The sequence below is a fragment of the Zootermopsis nevadensis genome, unplaced genomic scaffold (assembly GCF_977971745.1).
Source record: "Zootermopsis nevadensis isolate Lab colony 2312 unplaced genomic scaffold, Znev_1.0 Znev_ptg000010l, whole genome shotgun sequence".
Lineage (NCBI taxonomy): Eukaryota > Metazoa > Arthropoda > Insecta > Blattodea > Termopsidae > Zootermopsis > Zootermopsis nevadensis.
In genome coordinates this window covers 9,577,568-9,601,019 of record NW_028259142.1, presented here as the reverse complement: position 1 = coordinate 9,601,019, position 23,452 = coordinate 9,577,568, and the positions used below count along the sequence as shown (strand labels likewise).

The window sequence follows — 23,452 nt, the reverse complement described above, 5'->3', positions numbered from 1 at the left end:
GGCTGATTCTGTCTTCGTCTTCAGGTGAGAGGTACCTACTCTGTTGGGTCCCTTAGATAGAGCTAGTCTCTGTCACTGGTCAATATAAATCATGCAATTGCACTGACAATGAATAATCACATCTTTAATTATATTGTTTAATTTTTGCATGAAAGATGTCTGTATAAACTCAGAATATATACTTTGTGAAATCAATAAAATAGAAAATAAGTATGTAACAGAGAATTTGTTCTTTCAGGAAAGAAATAAAACTCAGGCTTCTGATACTGATGAGTTGAATACCACAATAGAAAGTGACAAATCAGCTGATAAAAGAAGCAGAGGTGAAAAAAGAAAAAATTGGGATAGCGACAGATATAGTGAAGATGGAAAGAAAAGTCATTCCTGCAAAAGGACGGCAATCGGAAGTAGGTTACGTCAGTGGGATAGTAGTAGCAGTGAGGATAGTCAGGAAAGTGATGATGGGACACAGCAAGATGTGGGAATTAGTGTGGGGGTTGAAGGAAGTAGCAAGAGTGCATCTCTCATAGAGTGGTCTAAATTTGAGGAAAGTGCTGCAAAACTAACGGTTGGTGTGGAGGGTGGTGCAAGTGATGAGGATAAATTGATCATTGCCTCAGAGAATATTAACCTAAGTGATACTGGTGACACCAGAGACCGTGTGCTTCCATGTAATGGTGCTAAAGTGAAACAACGTGAGACTGACTATGAGAGTAGTGAAGTGGAGAAAAGTGCAAGAGTGACTGCATCTGAGGTGGTAAAGAAGGTTTTGGCAGGTTCAAGCATTGCAGACAAGCTTCAAGAGAAGCTGTTCAGGTTAGAAAGGTCTAGTAAAGATTGTAAGGATAATGAAGAAACATCTCCTGAAGTAATCTCTGAAAGCATGTCAGTTGATCAGGAATCCTCTGCTGAAGTGGTTAAGAACACAGAAAATTGTTCAGGGAACCCTGAAGACTGTGAAATATCATCAGTCTGTGCCAATGAAAATGATGTGAAAAATTTGAAACCAGAAATGTCATCTGACAGGACTAGAAAGGATAAGGATGATGATGCTGAAAGAAATTCTGTAACCTGTCACTCATCTGGATCAGAACAGAAGAGGGGCAGATCAGAGACACCTGTTGTCAATAAAACTCCACTCAAAGCTGAAACCAGATACTATGGTAAACAGTACTCACCTAAGGTGGTTCTGTATAATTTGGTTTTACCTGCTGGTAAACTCCTGCAGGGGAAAGCAAGAAATATAACAAATGAGATTTTGTCTGTTAAAAAGCCTCAAGCAAAATTGAAGAAATGTTCTCTCTCAGTTGCAGAACCTAAGAAGGTTCAGGAAAAAGTACCTGAGGAATGTCACACAAAGAAGGTTACTTTACTTGAGGATAATGGTACAACTTCAAGTTCGGAGACTTTAGTTAAGAACAAGCTAGAAGTTTCTGTTCATAAGACTGACAGATTGCATGGTTCAGAATCCATAGGTAAAAAATTTGAAGTTGTCAAGGAAGACAGCAATATTGAGCCTGAAAGTCAGTCAGGTTTGTTTCCCTCATCTCATAAACTCAATGTAGTTGAAACTGATAAATTTAATGTGGTTGGATGTAATGCACCTACAGGTGTAAAAATGAAGGTTGCAGTGAGTGATAATACAAGTGAGAGTGGAGAAAGTGACATTGTAATGGACTCTTCAAAACGGACACCAGAACATGGTTACAGTAGATGTTGCACTGATAATTTTTTAGAAAATGGTGCGAAGATGCTTGAGCCCATGCAAGATACCAAGTCTAGTGAACAGAGGAAGGTTTTGGTTGAGAAAAATTTAGAACATGATGGTGATCAAAGCTCTGAGTATGTATCAGAAACTGTTAAGGAAAAGGGCAGTGTATTAGAATCTGTTCAGGAAACACTAAAAAAATCAGAAGATGTACAGAACTCTTTAGAACTAGAAGCAGAGTTGTCTGTGGGTATGGGACCTGTTAGTGAAAAAGTTGCTGCCAATGAATCACCTCCTGATGACAGGGGTGCCTTATGTGGGTCTCTGAGCAAAAATATTGCTTGTAATTCAGTTTCAAATCCAGGTAATGCAGATTTGGTTCCTGTAGAGCAAAGCTCTGATAGGGAACCCCCACCTGAAGAGGCAAATGCTAATAAAGTTCTTGAAACAGATAGTATAGAACAGTCCGTAGATAAAGTGAGTGACTCAACAAGTAAGATGGAAACCTGTGGTGAAGAAAGTAAGGATGGTAGGACAGATTCTGTTGCAAATAGTAATAATCATAAGGATAATTCTGAGGTACCTGTTAAGTTAAATACTCCTCAAAACACTGTGCTGAAAGTTTATCCTGCAAAAACTAACAAAGCTTTGGATAAGAAAATTAAAGACTGCAAGGCAAGTGAGATGAGTAGGACTGAAGCTCTCGTAGGGAGTGATGTGACCATCACCCCAGCTGCTTTGGTCAGTGCACCTACAGAACAGGAGGATGAAGCAAATAAAACAGCTACCAGTGTTATTAAGGAAACAGATGACAGTAGTATTGCAGACAAGAAGATCAAAGAAGAACCTTTAGATCCCGATGACTTAGTGGCAGAATCATCATCATCTGTATCTACCTTGGTACTGTCCAGTGCTCAGTGTTCAGCCAAGACATCACCTGAACTTAAGTTGCGTGGTTCACCAAGTGAGAAGAAAGAAGCAGACAGTGACAACTTTAATAAAGGAAAAATAATATTTAGTAAGAAGCTGCCTTTGGCTGTGTTGGAGGATAAAGAAAGATTAGCAAGTAATGAAAGCCCCTCCTCTGTGTCAGAGAAAGATGGGATCTTCCCATCACTTTTTCTTGACCCAAGTATAACAATCACTGTCATCAATGATAAACAGGCTGACAATGTAGATGTGCCTGTTTTAGGTAAGAGTAAAGTTAGCAGCAGTGATATAAATGTAAATGAACTCAGGGCTAGTGTAAACCTTTCAAAAGATATCAGTTTGACAGTGGTTGGTACAGGTTATGGTGGACATTCTAATTCAGCTAAGGGCATATCATCAAGTTCTGTGACACCATTGGAAATGGAGTGTGGCCATGAGAGTGACCATGACAATTCACGTAATGCATCAGTAAATGCTACCTCTGCGTCAATTCCCGTAGCTGCCCAAAATGCTGTGGTGGGACACAACAGCACTAATAGACAGAAGAAACAAAAATGTTCAGTTGGCAGTAATTCTCTTCAAGCAAGATCTAGAGCTAGGAAGTCATTCCCTAACAGGCCAGTTTTTCCAAATGTCAAAGTGAAATCCCACCCTGAACTTGTTAATGGAGTTGGGACATTTGGTAATAAATCATCAGTGGTAAGACGCAATTCTGTTGGCACAAATTCAAACAGTTCAGACTCAAGACGTAGCTCATATGGAACTTCACCTCAGGAGATGCTGATCACAGCACAACAGTTAGGAGATGCTAGTGGCAGTGATAGCAACAATAATAATTCTGGTAGTGCTATGGTTGCGTTACCTCATGTGTTGGGTAATCCAACCACAAACCATATTCAGGCCCTGAGAACAGTGAACAACAATATTGGAGCACCATCTCATATTGTGAACAGTGGTCCTGACATGATGCCCTCACGGATGGTGCAAGCTCCTCACAACCAACCACATTCGGTGGGAAATGGTACCAGGATTTCACCAGCAGGACAGGGGCCTGGTGCTGCAGCTGCTGCTTCACGCATGCCACCTCAGCTGCAGCCTCGACCTCCAGGTCCCCTCCTGTCACAGCATCCTCCTCCTATACCATTGGAGGCAGGTCCTGTGTCTGCAGAACTGAACAGGCATGCACATAAGGTACTGAACTGCTGGTTTTTTATAACTATTTCCTTAGACTTCATGATCTGATAATCTTATAATATTTAATAACTGGATCAGCATCAGTTTGTGGCATTATTGCACTTCTGTCATGTGGCACTTTTCATCTGTACCTTACTATCTAATCAGCTTAGTGTGGGACACAACATATGTTTTCTGTCTGAATGAAGTTGGTATAAAAGTTCCGTTTTATATTATTAGCTTTATGATAAATCCTGAATGTAAAGTTAACTTAAATTGATATGAAGATACAAGAGGCAGCTTCCTATGATCAAAATACTGAATGTTCAGTCTGTCATGTAAATATATAAAATTTACATTCTTTGCTGAAATAGATAATGGTGTTGGTTTCAGGCAATATGTTGTCCTTTCTGTCATGGGGAGGGATGGTTAATTTTAAGTGCACATGTTGAATTTCTTTGTTAAAATTTCTGATGTTTATATGTGAAACAGCTCAGTGATTTCCTGAGGACAACTGTAGAAGAAATACTTCGTGATCTGTCCAACATTGGCAACCCTGAAGCAACAATTAAAAGTTTACAGCTAGAACTTGAGAAGCTACAGTGGCGTCACAATCAGGAGATGGCAGAGATGAAGCACAACACAGGTTTAGTAGTTAATTATCTGTTAAATGATTGCAATTCTGATTTTTATTCTGAACATCTTTGTGTTTAAATTTTGCCCATTCTGTGAAGAAAGATTGTATGAGGGATCAAAGGTATAGTTAAACATCATTTATTGTGAAATTTGTCACTGGTGTAGTTTTGTAAAAGTGTACAGATTTAAAACAAACCTTTCAACCAGGGATGAGCAAAGTTAGTAATGTGAGCCATATAAGGAGGTCGAGACTTCAGTGTGTCAACAGGTGTGCATAAATTACATATGTTGCAACAAACAAGAAAACTAATGCACATAACTTAAGGCTGTCATCTTAATCTACTACTTGAAGATACAGCATGCCATGATGCTAATGTTTAATGTTATTAAATGATTGTCACTTGTATGCTGCTATATGACTGTCAGATCTTCTTTCAGAGTTACATGAGTACATTCTGCTCTGTCCCTTTAATATTTTAATCCAGTAAGTGTGGTGCCAGAATGGATGTTTTATTTTTCATTATTTAGACTTGATGATGATGGAAATGCGTGCTAGTGTTGAAAGTGAGAGGCAGCGTGCAGTTGCAGAGACTATACGGCAGTGTGAACTGGAAAAACAGAGGGCTGTGGAAGAAACAAAAAAGAAACAGTGGTGCACCAACTGTGGAAAGGAGGCTTTATTCTACTGCTGTTGGAACACATCGTACTGTGATTACCCGTGCCAGGTAATGTGAGATTCTGTATGATGTTTAGGGTATAATTCCAGAAGGTTGTTTCAGTATATTTGTGTAAGTGGAAATATTTTGTCCAACAACATATAATAGTGGGATGTATGTCATGCCTGAAGGCTGTAATGCTGTTACTGCTCTACACAGAAATACAAAAAGTTACATTTGGGTGTATGGACAATAATAATGCACAGATGTCAAACCAAATAAACACAAAAATTGTCTCCTGTAAATCAACCATTTTATTGATATACCCTACTGGCAAGATATGCTCAATGTGCATTGAGTTTGCCAGCATTGCTCATCAAGTGTTCTCTTAAAGAACAAGAGTGAAGCATGGAATATTACAGTGTGTTGATTTTCAGAAGAAATTTTACAACAAAAAAATGGAGAGATTGTTTTATCAGTGGTCAGTCCTTATGTCACTGAAATGATATGAGTCATTCTGAGGGTAGGTAGAAAGTAAGCAGTTGTCACATGGTCTACATCTGTCCTTGAGTCTTTATTTCTTTCTGTTGCAATGCAGTTTACATTTCAACAATGAGTGTTCATAGTGGAATATTTTATTACGAAAAAAATTTACAGGAAGTGCATTGAATGTTTATAAATTCACAGATTTGTGAATTTCCGAAGCCTGGAGGCAGATGGAATAATATTAAAATTGGCTTTATAGCAATAGGATATGGACTGTATTTATCTGGCTCAAGATAGGTTCCACTGACAAACTTTTGTGAACATGGTAATGAACCTTCATGTTCAATAGAAGGTGAAGGATTTTTTGGTGAGACTCAATCCATTGAAAGAAGTCTCGTGTGGTGAGGATGATGGCACTTGATGGTTTCTCCTCTCTGTTCATTGATGTATTTCTTTTTGGCCTCCACTGAACTATGTTAGCCAGTACAAAGTGCTGCTAGTGAAGGTTATCATTACCAGCATTCTTCTGAACAGAGGGGCTAGGTGATTAAATTGGACTTATTTCCACAGCCTCAGTGTAACTTAGTAAAAGATTTTTTCATGAAGGTAGTTATGAGGTTTGTCCAAAAAGTATCCGACCTTGGGCCGGGAAAACAAAGTTCTATATCTGGGGGGTTACAATACCTAATCCCCTTCAAAGTAGGCCCGTTGTGACTCCACACACTTAGCCCAGCGGTCCTTCCATCGCTGGAAGCAATTCTGGAAGACTTGTTTTGGAATGGTGTGCAGCTGCGCCGTCGCGTTCTGTATGATGTCCTCGTGGCTGCCAAAACGGGAGCCTCTTGGCGGTGTCTTCATTCTCGGGAACAGCCAGAAATCACAAGAAGCCATGTCAGGAGAGTAGGGAGCCTGGCGAACCTGCGGAATGCCGTGCTTGGCCAGGAAACCCTGAATCAGGTGTGATGAATGAGATGGGGCATTGTCATGATGCAGCTGCCAGTTGCATGTGTCCCACAGCTCCGGTCTCTTGCGCCGAACTGCATCACGAAGATGACGGAGGACTTCTTGGTAGTACTCCTTATTGACAGTTTTGCCTAGTGGTGCGTACTCATGATGCACAACACCCCGGTAATCAAAAAAAACAGTCAGTATCACCTTCACATTGCTCCAAACGTGACGTGATTTTTTGGGCCTCGGGGAAGTTGGATGCTTCCATTGTGACGACTGGACCTTGGTTTCCGGGTCATATCTGTACACCCACGACTCGTCACCAGTGATCACAGTCTTCAGGAACTCCGGATCCCTGTTGGTGCACTCCAGCATGTCCTTCGCGACCTCAAGGCGGAGTTGGTGCTGCTTCGGCAAAAGCAGCTTGGGCACAAATTTTGCCGCCACTCTTTGCATGCCCAAATCCTCAGTTAAAATCGTGTTTGCGGAACCTCTGCTGATCCCAACCTCATCAGCAATTTCCCGGACGGTCAAATGACGGTCCTCCATGATCAATGTCTACATTTTGTCAATGACATCAGCATTTGGGCTCGTTGACGGTCTCCCGGAATGCTGGTCACTGTCTGCTGACATGCGGCCATCTTTAAAGCGGTTGAACCAGTCTTTAATTTGAGTGACCCCCATTGCATCATCACCGAAAGCCTGCTGAATTTTGCGGATTGTTTCCACTTGGGTATCCCCAAGTTTCTGACAAAACTTGATGCAGTATCGCTGCTCCAAGCGTTCCATCATCTTGAGCGAACACGTGTTACACCACTTCGCTATCTGGCAGCGACAGACGCATCCGGCGATGCTGCGAGGAAGCAAAAAATCACGCATGCACATGAAAGTCCCTTCTACCACTATGCTCAGTTTCCCCACCCTTTCACAATTACTTACTGCGGAAAAAAATATAGTCGGATACTTTTTGGACAGACCTCGTATATCAGAAATTATACAATCAGATAAGTGTAGTGTATGCACTCCATGGTATAACATTGTTTATTAATATATGAACCAACCAGTGTGCCTCCATTGTGAGAAACCAGAATCTTATTGCATTGCCTATTTTAGGAATATGTGATATTTGTTATTTTGCAGCAACGACATTGGCCACAACACATGTCAACATGCGCACAGAACACCCAGCAAGGTGGTGAGGGGAATGTTCGTGAAGGTGATATACAGCAGAATAACCCTCACACTTCTGGTGGTAGCAGTAATAACAAGCCCAGTGCATCTCAGCAACAGCAGGTATGTCCAGCCATCTACAGGCTTTGAGAGTTTTTGACCATCTGCTACAGTAGGATAAGCCAGTGATATTCACATCTTTGCCATCATAAGTTACACTGAGACCAATAACTGATGTATAAACAATAATATACTTTAGATAAGGGGTGGCCGGCATTTTTCATTAGGCATGGAAATGCAGAAAAAATAGTAGACAAGATTCTCTCAGCTGCTAAGAGTTTTCTTAGGCCAGGGAATGTTCACTGACCATAAAAAACAAAATATGATATTCGCTTTGAGTTGTGTGCCTTCTCCCTCCCATTTTCATGGATAAATCAGCATAATAATTTCCTCTAAAGGTGTGTTAAGAATGGTTGAGGTTTTTATTTTTTATTGGAAAGTCATAGGAGAGCATTTAGTATACTAGTAATAGCTGTTGTATTTTCTAATGTAAGTGAGATCAGCAGCTGACATTTTTCTCATGTTTACAGTTTGTGATGTTTTCCCTTGTGCTTGACTTTGAACCCTTCAGGGTTGCATCATATTAACTAAGTTGTGAGATATTCACTGCTCTCTGCTAGAAACAATTTATAGGCTGTATCCAAAGTAATGAGTTTCTCAGCAGTTCCTGAAAAAAGTACAAATATTTAATCTAAATCAATTTTAATATTCTTACTGACATGTACTAGACCATTTTACAAGTAAAGTGTACCATAGGTACAAGTTAGGATTTCAATCTCAAATTATAGACATTTATTCATGCAAAATATTCATATAGCTGTATCTACCAATTTTAAATTTTTGGTCTTTTTGAATCACCATTGTGCTTCCTCAAACCACGTTTCGAGAGATGGCATATCCCCTGTCCTCAGGTGAACCTACACAGTTGAGACAGTTTGATGGAGCTAATCTCAATCCGTGGGCACTGGGAAATGGACTCATTAGCCTGTATAATCCAACTGCAAAAATCCATCTGTGGTTATAACATGTAAAGTAAGTGTTAAAATTATATAAGCTTTCAACCAAGATGATCGTCCAATACAATATAGTTGCCTCAAAATAGGGCAGTCTGGAATATGAAAAAATAGATTGAAAATTTCTGTCTTCTGGGTTGTTGCGCTGTGTAGTCTGGTCGATGTTAACCAATGTTTCTGAGGTCATACTGCCTCTGTCATCAGGGTGATGAATATGATATGGTAGGACAGTGCACTCAGAGATACACAAGCTTATAGTCTAGGAAGTACTACCACAACAGTGGAAAGAATCAGTTGTTGTCCTTATCCATAAAGCAGGGGGCAAAACTGAGTGCAGTAGCTTCTGAGGTATCTCTCTTTTGTCAGCATCATACAAAATTTTATGGAAAATTCTTCTGGCATGGTTAATACCATTTATTAATGAAACTATTAGGGATGATCTATGTAGATTCTGCCGTAATAGGTCAACTATCGATCAGATCTTGTCAGTTCACCAACTCTTTATGGACTTTAGAAAGGCATATGACTCAGTTAGAAGAGAGATATTGTATGGCATTTTGATTGAGATTGGAACAACAAAGAAACTTGTTAGGTTAATTAAGATCTGTATGGACAGGGTATTTAGTAGTCTTCTGTTGGATCCTTTCCCAGTGCACAATGGCCTCAAACAGGGGAATGCTTCATCACCAATGATTTTTAATTTTGCTCTAGAAAGGTTAGAGGGAATCAGGAAGGGCTCATATTGAATGGTGTGCTCCAAGTGCTTGTCTATGCTGATGATGTCAATTTGCTGGGGGATGGTGTGGGTACCAGAAACAAGAATGCAGAAACTCTCCTACAGGCTAGCAAGGAAACAGGCCTAGAAGTAAATGGACGTAATGTGGGATCAACATCAGTAACAGTGGCAGAACATAAGTAACACATAATTTAAAAATGTTTCAAAATTTAAGTAGCTGGGAACAACAATAACAAATAGAAATGAGGAGCATAATGAAATTAAGAGTAGAATACATTCAGGGAATGCTTGTTTTTATTCAATTCAAAAACTGTTATCATCTCATTTACTATCAAAAACACTGAAGATCAGGATATATAAAACAATAATTTTGTCTGTTGTCTTGTATGGTTGTGAAACCTTGCCTTGAAGGAAGAACATAGATTATGGGTTGTTGAAAAGAAAGTGCTCAGGAAGATATTTGGACCTAGGAAGGATGAAATAAGTGGTGAATATAGAATATTGCATAATGAGGAGCTGCATGAATTGTACAGGTCACCTAGCATAGTGAGGATAGTAAAATGTAGGAGGCTCTGTTGGGCTGGAAATATAGCATGGAAGGGGTGCATACAAAATTTGGGTAGTGAATCCTTCTGGAAAATGACCACTGGGTATACAAAGAAGGAGATGGGAGGATGACATCAAGATGGATCTTAAGGAGGTGGTCTGTGAGGATTGAAAATGGATGGTTGGCTCAGGATCGTGGCCAGTGGCAGGCTTTGGTGTTTTTGGTGTTGAATCTGCGAGTTCTGCTACCAAGGAGTTGGTTAGTTATATTTCATTGGTCCTTAATTTTGGTTGAAAGGGATACATAATTTTAATATTTATTTATTTTAGAACGCTGGCCTTATAATCCTGGGGTCTCGGGTTCGATTCCCGGCGGTGCCCGAATTTATAACTTGTGTTGGGCAAGGCCGTGGTCTAGGCAACACGGAGTTTTCCTCCGTGGCATCCCAACAATTACTCCATTCACACACAGAAGAAGGCAATGGCAAACCACTTCTGGATCATCTGCCAAGAACGTATATGAACAGGTCCCAGTCCGAGAAAAGGATGGAAGGATCCTGTTCATATGGACCTGTCGTCAGACAGAACACTAAATAAATAAATATATAAAATAAATTATTAACCACAGATAGATTTTGCACAATTAGATTATATAGGCTAATGACTTTATTTCCCAGTGCCCACAGATTGAGATTATCTCCATCAAACAGGCCCAACTGTGTAGGTTCACCTGATGTCAGGGGAAGAGCCATCTCTTGAAATGTAATATGAGGAAGCATAGTGGCAATTAAAAAATCCAAAAGTTTCTAATTGATAGATAATTCAACACCATCGTCAATAACACTTAGAGATGGAACTGTATCTAATATTGTGTTAACATTAACTCTTCATCATTGATGTACCATCATCTATCAAGTTGTCTGTTACTAACTGCAAAACTGTTTTAAGGTTAAGGGGAAAAAGAACATGAAGTCAGATGTCATACATTATGTTTTTTCAGTCAGATGTGATACATTCTCTTCAGTGTCTTTAAATCAGAAATATGCAAGTGAAGAAATGATTGTACTTGCTGAATTCTTTGATACATTCTCTTCAGTGTCTTTAAATCAGAAATATGCAAGTGAAGAAATGATTGTACTTGCTGAATTCTTCAGGATGCTGTTTGTTTAATTATTTATATCAAATTGTATGGTTAAATGTTCAAACCAGAAATGACTTCCAGTCACATAGATAATGTTCTAGTGCACAGCTGGCAACACTGGAAGATGAGTGAGATGGAATCAGGAACTACATAAGTGTTGCACAGTGTTTTTTGATAAGAGGGGTTGAGACCTTGGTCACAGAAATGACTGCCAGTCACATAGATAATGTTCTAGTGCACAGCTGACAACACTGGGAGATGAGTGAGATGGAATCAGGAACTACATAAGTGTTGCACAGTGTTTTTTGATAAGAGGGGTTGAGACCTTGGTTACAGAAATGACTGCCAGTCACATAGATAATGTTCTAGTGCACAGCTGGCAACACTGGAAGATGAGTGAGATGGAATCAGGAACTACATAAGTGTTGCACAGTGTTTTTTGATAAGAGGGGTTGAGACCTTGGTCACAGAAATGACTGCCAGTCACATAGATAATGTTCTAGTGCACAGCTGGCAACACTGGAAGATGAGTGAGATGGAATCAGGAACTACATAAGTGTTGCACAGTGTTTTTTGATAAGAGGGGTTGAGACCTTGGTCATGGTTTTTGGTGTTTAAGCTTGTATTCAATGAAACTGACTTGATTGTTATTTTTGGTAGTCCTTGTTAGCCTTTTTGTTATAGATAGAACAGTTCTTGTGTGGAAGAACAGATTGTGGGTTGATGCAACTTTAGTTTTAAAGATATTAATATTGGCTAATAAGCTGAATGAATTTGTTCTTTGCTAGCAGTGAAAAGGATATATCAGAAAATGCCGAAGGAAATGGAAAAATATTAGTGATGTGCGAACAGAGTTTTTTTAAGTCAAGTCAAGTTCGAACTGAACAATATTAAAATTCCTGAGTTTTGAGTCAAGTTTGAGTATAAGGCACCGGGGGGGGGGGGGGGGGGGATTAGACTCTAATTACTCCCTTGCCACTTGTACCACGAGATTGGAAATGCTTCCCTTGCACATGGATCATTTACTTTCTGGATTTTACCATGCTTCAAAACATGATCACAAATACAATTCCTGCACCATCTAAATATGCACGTACAATGTTTTAATAAAACTTAATGTTACAACACGCAACAAGAACTGAAATCACACATAACCAGTTAATTTTCATATCACCATTGAAACAACACATTTTTCTCTTCTGCACCACAGGCCAAGTAGCATGGACAGCACAGTCAGAATTGCTTCCTATAGATACTTCGGGTGGGACGAACTCTCACAAAGATTAACAAATCTACAGAAGCAATGCTACTCTTGCTTCCATGCACAACATGCCACTGAGTTACAGTGGTTCCTGCAGAAGAAAAGGTCTCTCACTAGCAACTTGTGTGGCTGATATGGGTAAATAATGTTGAGAGAGAGGTTGAAGATAGTGATACTGCCAGGCATTATCTTTCCACCATACGCAAGGGTCATCATGCCTAGGAAGAACAGGTTCCATTAAGTATTTGCTTGTCTGATCCTTGACATGTTTATTTTCAGTAGGTGAAAATTAAAGTATACAAAACAATAATCTTGCCTGTTGTTTTGTATGGGTGCGAAACATGGTCTCTCACTCAGAGGGAGGAACACAGATTGCAGGTGTTTGAGAATCGGGTGTTGAGGAGGATATTTGGGCCTAAGAGGGAAGACGATGGGGCGTGGAGAAAACTGCACAATGACGAGCTTAAAAATCTGTACTGCTCCCCCAGTATTGTGAGGGTGATTAAGTCGAGAAGAGTGAGATGGGCGGGGCATGTAGCGCGCATGGATGGGACAAGAGGTGTGCACCGGGTACTGGTTGGGAAGCCTGAAGGGAAGAGACCGCTGGGGAGACCTAGACGTAGATGGGAGGATAATCCCAGGCGGGATCTATGGGAGATAGGAGTTGAAGGAAACTGGATTTTGTTGGCCAAGGACAGGGTCCGGTGGAGGGCTTTGGTTAATTCGGTGATGAACCTTCGGGTTCGGTAAGCCATCTAGTTAGTTAGTTAGGTGTGTTCATTTTAGCAAGTTTGTCAAAATAACTCCATAATTAGCAGGATGGTTCACAGCTTTCTTGTACTTCTTCCGCTTGTGTCTGTGGATCTGGAATATGTTTATTGATTTCTTTCTCAATTCAATTTATTGCCAACTTGACCTCATCGTCTTACAACAGAATGGCTTTGAATCTAGGATCCATAAACATGGTTTAATTTTCCTGTAATTGGAAAGCGAGCTTTGAAAGCTTTTAGGAACTGTTTTACAAATGCCAAGCCACTCCCTTTCCCTGTAGTTTTTATTAATTCTCCAGCAGTGTTTGTTTGCTGATTATTAGAGGAATTACCATGGAGAGGGTTGGATATGATTCTCCACTTAATTCTGTGCCTGCTTGGTCAATAGGTTGTAAAATGTTGGCCATTTCACCTGTCATCTGCCATTCAGCTTGATTAAAATATTACACCTTGTCATTCTCAGCTAACTCAGCAGAAACTGGTCCACTCTGTTCATCAAGTCTACTAAACATGTGATACTGTTAATCAAGTATAAGCATCCTGAATGAGACAGTGTTCAGGTTTTCCCATCTTTTGCATACAACCAAGTCTTTCTCGTGCTTGAACACTATGAAGATAATGTCCAGCAGTTGATCTTCCTTTTTGCCACAGTTCACTGAAGTCTGCATGATTTATAGCCATTTGCATTGTGTGGGCAAGACAAGGTATAGAAATCTATTCTGTTGCAGAGAGTGCTGATACCATGTTTCTGGCATTATTATCAACAATGTACATATATTGGTATTGTATACGCTTCTAAATTCCATTCCTCTAAAACAGTTTTCAATTCTTCATACACTGTAGATCATGTGTGCTGTCCAGGAAAGTATGACTTAGCTAGAATGTATCGTTTCATTACTAAATCACAAGACATATAGTGACAAGTGAGAGAAATATACAGTCCTCAGATCACGAGAAAAGCCCTGATAGGAATGTGATATACGCGCATGCGCAAGATTTCGCGGTGAGTGATGAGCTGCTACTAGCCAACCTAAAAGCATTCGTTCCACAACCACTGAAGGAACAACAGACAGAAGGCTTTCATAAGTTCTAATGAGTATAGCTTTAAAATTACCTTACAGTGCCAAGCGAGCTCGGAGTCAGAAAAGTCAGTTGTTTCTTCAGACTCAACATCTTCACAAGAAGTCTCTTCATCATCGCTATTGTCATATGGATTGGCAATAATTATTGAGTGGATCATGTCAGCAACAACCCTGTCCCATTCCCAGTATTGTTGTTCCAGTTGTTCCACATGTTGGCAGAATCCTTCCCAATCCTTTGCAGTCCCTTCTGTTGTTAAATCCAACAGCCGCTTCAAAGACAGATCCCCTGTCACGTTCCCGCGAACTTAGTTTTTTACCTTAGACCATGCTAGTTCTATTGGGCTAAGGTCACACATATATGGAGGCAACGTAACTACAATGTGACCATGGGCATTTAGTAACTGATCAATTTTGAAAATTTTTTCTTTTGGTTTCCTTGTCAGTATAAGGTCATACAGTTGGCCTTTTCTCATAGCTGGATCACAGAAAACTCCGTGCCGCAGTAACCATGAGATCATTTCAGATTTAACCTGATATTTTGATGGGGCTTTATCTGCTTGTACACTGTGGTATGGAGCGTTATCAAGTACTACCACTGAATTGGGGGGCAAATTCTGTAACATTTTCTCTCTAACCCACGTTTCAAAATTTGTACTGTTCATCTGACCATGGTAGTCGCCACTTGCCGAGTCAGCTTTATATATCAGTTTCACTCCTTGAAGGAAACCAGCATGCGATCCAGCGTGAACCATAATCAGTCTTTTTCCAGCATTTCCATCAGAACATACCCCTTTAACTTCCGTACTGTGCCAGCACTTTTTGAAAGTTAAATTGCTGTCTACCCAGCTTTCATCTAGGTAGAATATTTGTCTTCCTTCATTGCGAAGCGTCTTAATATTCACTAAATACCTCCCTCGCCAGTTTGCTATGTCCAGCCTTTCCATCACAATCTTGCGCTTACTTAGACATTTCTTAAACTTAAACCTTAAGTTATGTAAAATATTCCGTAGAGAATCAACACCCCATGAAAAATCAATTTTTTGTTTAATTATGGGCAGTAGCTTGGGGCAGCTTGGTACTTTCTTCTGTATTGCGTTATCACTGACATGTCAAAGGAGTCAATGGTGACATTCCTATCAGTAGGTCTAGGCCGGTGTTTCCCTGGCGTGTGTAAAGGTGACAGTGTGCCCTTCTCGTCACTATCTTTTGACTCTCGCCTTACCTCCTTAATTAAAGCCTTAGATACACCCGCGTATCTGGCTGCCCTGTCTGTTGCACAGGTCAAGCGAAATTTTAGCTCTTTCCGTCTTGCTTCCTCATCACACAGCTTCACTACACTGGATATTATTTCCCGCGCTTCCCTGTGAATAGTTTTCCCCTGTTTACGTATACTCGACATCTTTAAATCACCTGTGATTGAATATAGAATATTATCACAAAACCCACAGAACACATTACAGATGCACTCAATACACGCTGATCTCAACTGCTTGATGTTTTCAGTCTGTATGTAGTAGCATAACTCTCTGGTGTGTCACACTTCCCACCAATAGCAGCCCTCTAGTCCAGCTGATAAGTAACATTCCCCCCGCACCGCACCAGAAACGACTTCCCCAAGTAGGGCTTTTCTTGTGATCTGTGGACAGTAGCTGTCTTCTGCTCGGGATGTCCAAAGCTGTCTTCTGCTCGGGATGTCCAAATATCTATAGTGAGTGATGGTGATGAAGCGGAATCTAAGTCTTCGATTAAATTTTGTTTTATTCGTGACTTGCAGATGAAATACGTTTCAAGTATAACACTTCTAGAGAATACAGGTCTTGAAGGTATGTGATATCTAGGTTGCAGTGTATGCAGCAGTTGAATACAGCTGATATCCAATACCATCACTTTTCCAATAGCCGAGGTAACTGCTTTCGCTCAAGGTTCTGAAGGACTCATTTTCACTGCTTTCACAAAGCCACTGTCAGCTGTTTTGAAGTTTGTTTATTTGTTCCCCTTTTACTGGTCATTTATTTTTGCTTCCAGTATTCTCTGTTCTGGTGTGGATGCTTGGCCAAATGTTAAATCAATGTTCTGCTTCCAGTAGGTATTTTGAGTGAAGGTTTGTAAATATTGCTTTGTGCATCACTGTTTGATGTTTTGGTAAAAGAATTCCACACAAGTGCACCTTTTGAGTTTTTTCAGTCATTGAATATTTAGATATTTTTGATTTTATTAATTAATGGGGTAACAATATTACTGAAATATAGTTATTCACAGACTATGAAGCTTGTGATACTGCAAAGAAACTAATTGCTGGTTATAGACGTAACAGTTCTCAACTTCCTTAACAATAACAATGGCACATACATTTCACATAACATTTAAGGGGGGATAATTTACATGAACCATGCAACAGTAAAATATATATAACTTCTTTCACTAATAATTGGAATTCAAACTGCCTCACTTTTAGTGCTCATTAGCAGTGATAAATTGTTCTGTTTTAGTTTCAAGGCATGTTTGGATTCTTATTTGCACAAAGTGGTTCATTGTTTTGATTATGTACATTTTTGTTTGCTTAAAGAGTTTGATTTTAGAGATGATAAACAGTAAACATGAGATTGGCTGAAATTGGCTTCTGTCGGTAGTGTGCACTGCACGTTATGATATACTGAAGACATAACAGTTCTGCCTTGTTGGTGGTCCTGTCTCTGGTGAGCACATATGTCCAACCGAAATACGTTTGGAGTGAGAGATCGAACATGGAGAGAGAACACTGTGAGAATGGCAAATGGGTGGAGTTGACTCAGGATCGTGGCCGGTGGAGGACTTTGTTGTTGTCAGTGTTGAACCTGTGGGTTCTGCTACCAGGGAGTTGGTTAGTTAGGTAGTGAGAGATTGATGCTCACTATGCACTATCGATAACACTACAAGCTGAAAGTCGATGATTACTTTATCGATTGCGAAGAAAATGCATCCTAGGCGTGATATTAGAAATTACAGAATAAGCATAGGAACCCGATTTTTTTGAACATATTTATTAGTTTGAGCTGAGTTTTTTAACTTGACCCAAAATTTTGAATATTTCGCACATCACTAAGAAATATGCATGTGGTAGGGATTTGAGGGAATTTTAGGTAAGAATAAAATCAAATTGTCCAGCTTTTAATATTTATTTACATTATGTGAAATATATGTTCCTCTACTGTAGTGTGATAATATGGCAGGACATTTAAAGAAACTGCTTTATTCCACAGATATATTAATTAACCAATAAGTTTTGTCTTTTATCATAATGTGACCATACTATACAAGTTATGGAGAACTTTACTAAATCCACAAATCAGGGAGTGTCTCAGAATGATGATGACCACAGTGAACCCCTTGATTTAAGAGATGAATAGAGGGAAGAGGTGTCCAGTAATGCTGATTGTATGTTAAATTGCACAGTTTTTATGATGCCATTAATGCATCATTTTTAGACCATAATTTCCATTATGAACACCATTCAAAGATTAGTAATGTGAACTGGACACCTGCAATGACACAAGATTAATGAAAATACTAGATAATTAGGTAATTAAGTTAAAAAATCCAAATTAACCACATTTTTTATGCTTGGTATAAAATTTTATGTTGCTGTGATGTACAGCAGAGATTAAGAATACATATGTAAATATTTTCTAATGAAAATGACAGAATTCAGGTTATACTCTCACAATTGTAAGGTTTGTAGGCCTTTTGTGTCAGTCAGTTTATCTTATAATCTTCCAAAACCATTTTCCAGTACATTCTTTTATAAGCAAGAATAATAGGCTGGATGAGTAATGTAGCAGCATCAAACACTTTATTCTTCCATCTCTGCTAAAGCTTTTCTATGGTGCTTGGATGTGCTAGAGCATTGTTTGGGATAAGAATAGCTGTAACATTCTCTATCTTAGGGACTTCAGTATGATACTTGGGGCCTTCAGGAATGAAATGATTAAAAATCTAGTCACTAAAAATCTGAGCATTAAACTCTGCTTTCTGAGAGGTATAATAAATCACTGTGAGCTCTCACATGATTATATTTTATATGTGTGGTCAACAAGATTTTCCAACCACCACAGGCTGCATGTAACTGTCTATACCGTAAAGTACTGTACTTCAAGTATTCTTTTAGACATTTAATTTCTGTATATTATATTTATAATTATACAGTAAATAACAGACTTTGTTAAAATCAAAAAGTCTTCAAATGCCTCGTGTCCAGAAAAAAAATTGGCAAAAACCAGACAGTGTCTGTTAAATCCAAAATCTGTTTCATCAAGATCTTTTAAATTGAGGGCTTACTGTATTATGACTTGTTATATTTAATGAACCAAAACAGTTGCAGCAATGAAATAACTGGAGAGATCTTTATGAAATTAAACATCTGATGTTTGGAAGATTCTTCTTCCATTAGAAAATGTAGGGGCAGTTTCTGAAAACTTGGAGTTTAACTCATGGTTATAGAAAACATAATTGAATCATGTTGCTGGGGTAACATAGAACCTTATATAATGGATAATTTTCTGTCTGTGCTACATATGTACATGTTTGACTTTCACAAATATTTTCTCATTAAATGTAGACACTAGGCTGATGGTAAAGTTTCTGATTGTAACGTGTTTTAACTGTACTTGCTACTAATAGTTATAATTTTCCTTGATCTTAACTCTATGAAAGATCAAAAATGATTTGTTCAAGCCCGGTCTTATTGCCGTAGTCTTGAGACAGTTCTAGCAAAGTAAAGTATGATGTGCTAGGAACTTTCATACTGTTATGTACACTCCAGTATCACGCACTGTCCTATAAATGAAATGTTTAAGTGTATGTGGTAATCATTTTGCATGTTCCACATAATTATTTGTGATGTTTATCATCATCTTGTTTTTTCTCATCACCAGACATTCAGAATATCCTGGTGTGTACATGTTTAATTCAACCATAGGATGACGCATGAAATGTTTACCCATTTTGGTTGTTTCTTGCAGAGGGTCCATAGTTTCAATTTTAGCACTGCTTTCTCCCAATTTTAACATGGGTCAGGCCCTAGTTGATTTCTGTATGTTAGGAAAAGTTTGCAGTTAGATGGGCAGGGCATATGGCATGCATGGTTGGGGCGAGAGTTGTGTACTGGGTATTGGTTGGGAAGCCTGAGAGGAAGAGACCGCTGGGGAGACCTAGACATAGATGGGAGGATAATGTCAGGCGGGATCTATGGGAGATAGGAGTTAAAGGAGACTGGATTTTGTAGGCCCAGGACAGGGTCCAGTGGAGGGCATTGGTGAGTTCGGTGATGAACCTTCAGTTCTGTAAGCCATCTAGTTAGTTAGTTAGGAAAAGTTTGCTTGTCCAGTATTAAATTCCATATCAAACATAAAGGTACATTAAAGTTTCTGAACAGGTTTTCAGCATATGGTATTTTATCAGGCTGCTAGGTCTCCTGGATCTCAGATTCTTTGTAGTAGCGTTGTATCCACAGTGAAGGGTAAAATGGAACTCACAGCCCTAATGCAGCTCTGCCATAAAATATCAGTTGGTTTGATTCAGAAAGCCATCCCACATGTTCTTCATCATGAGGCATGAGGAGGTTGTAAGGCAGAATGAAGTTCATGCTGAAGATGGTCTGCACTTAACATAACCACAACAGGATGCCTAAGTATGAAATTGTTATTTTCTGTTGTAACTTTTTTATAATAAATTTAGATGGGTAAACATTTTTTGTGCACCACCCTGAATGGCTAATTCATGTTGTGATAGTATAATACATATAAGTACTAATTATTCTTCTGTGATTTGTATTATCTGATGAATTCAATTCTTTTGTAGTGTAATCTAAATATTATAGGATATATCTTGTCATTGCTTTTACTGGTGAATTTGTATCCCTGAAATAGGATATAAGGTTTGCTATGCCACCTTCCACCTCCTATTTTATCCCCTTATCAGCAAGAGTTGAGTTTTCCTCCAGGGTCACGGCTGTCAATTGGAAGGAGATAGAACATCAAGATATCTGCAAGTTCATTTATTGACACACTTACAATTTACCCTTGCATTCTTTGGTGTGGTATTGCTTCCTTGTTAATTTGTTACTTTTTGCATGCATTCATGTGTGTGGTATGCCTTTGTATGATACAAATGAAAACAGCCTGTTTCCAGAAATAAAATGTTTCCCGTAGCTGTTGGATTTAAAAGATACTTATGTACAGAATAATAAAACATTTTTCAAGGTAGTAAAGGGGTAATGAAAGGAAAGGATAAATTGATATTGTGATGCCAGGATATTTTTAAATGTACCAAGCACATAAATAATCTTTGACATTCGAACCAACATATTTTCTGTAAATGCAATATGAAGGAGAACTTGTGAAGAAAGAAATAATGCGAAAATATGGTAAATGGTACCAGACATTTACCATTATTATATTTTGTTATTTCTTTGTGACACTTTGTCTGATGTAAATGATTTGTTCTCTTTATTACATTATGTTCTCATTTAATCGATATCTTAACTATATGTTTATAAAACAGTTTGTATATTTGAATTGTATTATATAATACACAATAATCACCCTTGAAGTAATTACCCATTTCAGTTTTGCTTTGTTTGATATAATTTGTCAAGAATTTGTAGTCCAATGTGGCTTGAGCCTCGAAGCATTTGTGTCAGTTGTTTTAATTGCTTTATCACGGTCAAAGAATCAAAACCAAGGACATCTAAAGGTCTGAAGACATGAGCAATGAAGTGGCTCTCTGAGGATCCAGATTTCTGCCACACCGAATCATAAGCTCTTTCTTTGTGAGCTTTCAAGTTCTCATGATGGCAAGTATCAAAATAGTTTTTCTTCTGGGATGTTGCACCATGTAGTCTGATAGAAGTTTACTGACATTTTGGACTTCTTGCTGCTCTGATGATTGAGGCAACAAGGACCTCTGAAACAGTAAACTTCTACCAGACTACTTGGCACAACAACCCCGAATAAAGCGATTTACTTTGCTTATCATAACTTTCTAATATTGTAAATTAAAGTGATTAACCTTAGTAGAAATGGTTAGTAAGTATTTACAGTTTGGTTTTTCAAAATTCTTGCACATTAATGTATTTGTAAGGATATGAATTGGAGAAATATTTAAAAACATTTGTGTTAAGTAACAAAAAGTATGTGCATTTGTTGTAGTACATGCATGTTACCTGGCTGTGCATTTCATGTTTTGACAGTATTTAAAGTGCATGCATATTTTTTATGAAGACATACCTTTTAGTTACAAAATATATACCACTTATGTTTTGAGAATTCACTGAGTGAAAGATTGTTATATTATTGCTTGGCTGGTTCATTTTGATTGCTTTTGCATTATACATAAGTAAACTGAAGAAAATACTGAACTGCTTTGTATGAAGAATCTTTCTGCATGGTACCTTGAGGTTGTATAGTTATTCACATTTCTTATGGAAAGATGCTAATAAAACTTGTTGATCATTAATAGAGATGAACCTACTGGAGGGACTTCTCATTTCATTTATGTATGGCTTATTTAACTATGCTGTCAGTAGCTTATTGTTGAATGATGGGATGATCAATGAATAATGAATTCAAAAGGACTTGGAAGGCAGCAGTTATTGCCTAATTCAAGGTACTATTCCAGCATTTGCCTGGGGGAACAGGAAAACCACAAAAAGCCTCAGTCAGGATAGCCAGACTCAGCTGAGATATTAACTGGAAACCTCCTGCCTACTAAGTAGGAATGCTATATAAACACTTGTCCATGACATGCAGTGGAGTAACAGCTTACACCTTTTAACTTTAATTATCGCTTACAAACTTATTAATATCAAACTGTATAAAGTTGAATTAATTCTTTGTGTGTATTCAGTATACATTTCTTTTATAGTATGACTGTTGGAGTATGTGATAGATGGGATGTTATATGTTTATGACATATTAGCTACTGCTTCCATGTACAATACAAAAATGGGGGTGCATGTGTCAAATGGTTACTTTTTTTACACATGGAAGGATTTGGAGCATAAATAAAATACCCTATTCTCTGGAGTATAAGGCACTTTTCTTGAAAAATGCATTTTCAGTCCAGAAAATACAGTCAATAGACGAAGCTTTTACAGCAGGTTATTTTTTAAGACAGCACATGTGAAAATGTATTTTTATTGGTCTGCTTGTAATGTGAATTATAGCAGTTTCTATTTTCTATATTGGCTTGATCATTCATTCAGTTTTTGGTAGTCTGTCCAAGAAAGTGCCAGGATAATACTTTGATGTAGACCACACCTGCTTTATCTCATATTCAATGTCATCTTATTTATTCTCTTTCTGGTCTGTGTGAAATGAATAACATTAAAAATTAATCTCGGGTAAATATGTTGTAAAACAGAAGTTGTAGCACCATGGAAGTTTACTAGATTACACAGCATCACAAGTCAGAAGACAGCGAACTTCATTCTTGCTGCCATGACAACCTGAAATCCCACACAGTTATAAAGCTACCAGCTGGATAGAACTGGCTCAGAATAAGTTCTGCTGGCAGGCTTTTTTGATGATTGTTATGACCTACTCATGGAATCTGATTGGTTTGCTATTATAGGTCAGCTGGAACAGAAGAGACTGTACAGTAAATGTTGATATTAATAAACAATGATTTCCCCACCTCTTTTCTTTATCAAGATATAAGCCAGTTAAGGTATAGCTGTCATTAGATTGATTTATGTTAGGTGTACTGAACATGTAATATGCATTTGAGTAGGTTATAATTTTACAAAATTTGGTTGGAGAAGCAAATTGAAAGAAGATAAAAAAGGAACAGAGGCTCTGATACAAGTATAGTATAAATGAGTAGATTAGGAATGTAAATTGTGATGATTTAAAATTGTTATAACTGACTCAGGAGAGAATCCATTGATGTAGATGGTAATGATTTGAAGTGGTTACAACTGTCTCTGGCTAGAATTCAAAGATATGGATTGTGATGATTTGAAGCTGTTACAGCTGACTCAAAAGAGTATCCAGTGATTTAGATTGTGATGACTCAGGCTGCAGTGATTGGTTATAAGAATGATGAAGCTCTTTGGTTCCATAACTGTTCACATAAATATCATTTGCTTAATGAATAATAT

The 23,452-nt window shown here is 38.4% G+C and overlaps 1 protein-coding gene across 23 annotated transcripts in view; it reads left to right on the top strand.

Moving 5' to 3' along the window:
• Zmynd8 (Zinc finger MYND-type containing 8) overlaps window positions 1–23,452 on the top strand; it is a 139,149-nt gene that overhangs the window by 69,484 nt on the left and 46,213 nt on the right. For 19 of the 23 annotated variants that reach the window (XR_015534385.1, XR_002544399.2, XR_015534384.1 and 16 more), the window contains 4 exons: window positions 239–3,829; window positions 4,304–4,457; window positions 4,976–5,172; window positions 7,678–7,830. Coding sequence is in view for 18 of the 23 variants with exons in the window: in XM_022072518.2 (XP_021928210.2) it covers window positions 239–3,829; window positions 4,304–4,457; window positions 4,976–5,172; window positions 7,678–7,830 (4,095 nt within the window). In the remaining 5 variants the exon portion in view is untranslated. The other 4 variants (XR_015534386.1, XM_022072522.2, XM_087346013.1 and 1 more) reach the window with 4 other exon arrangements.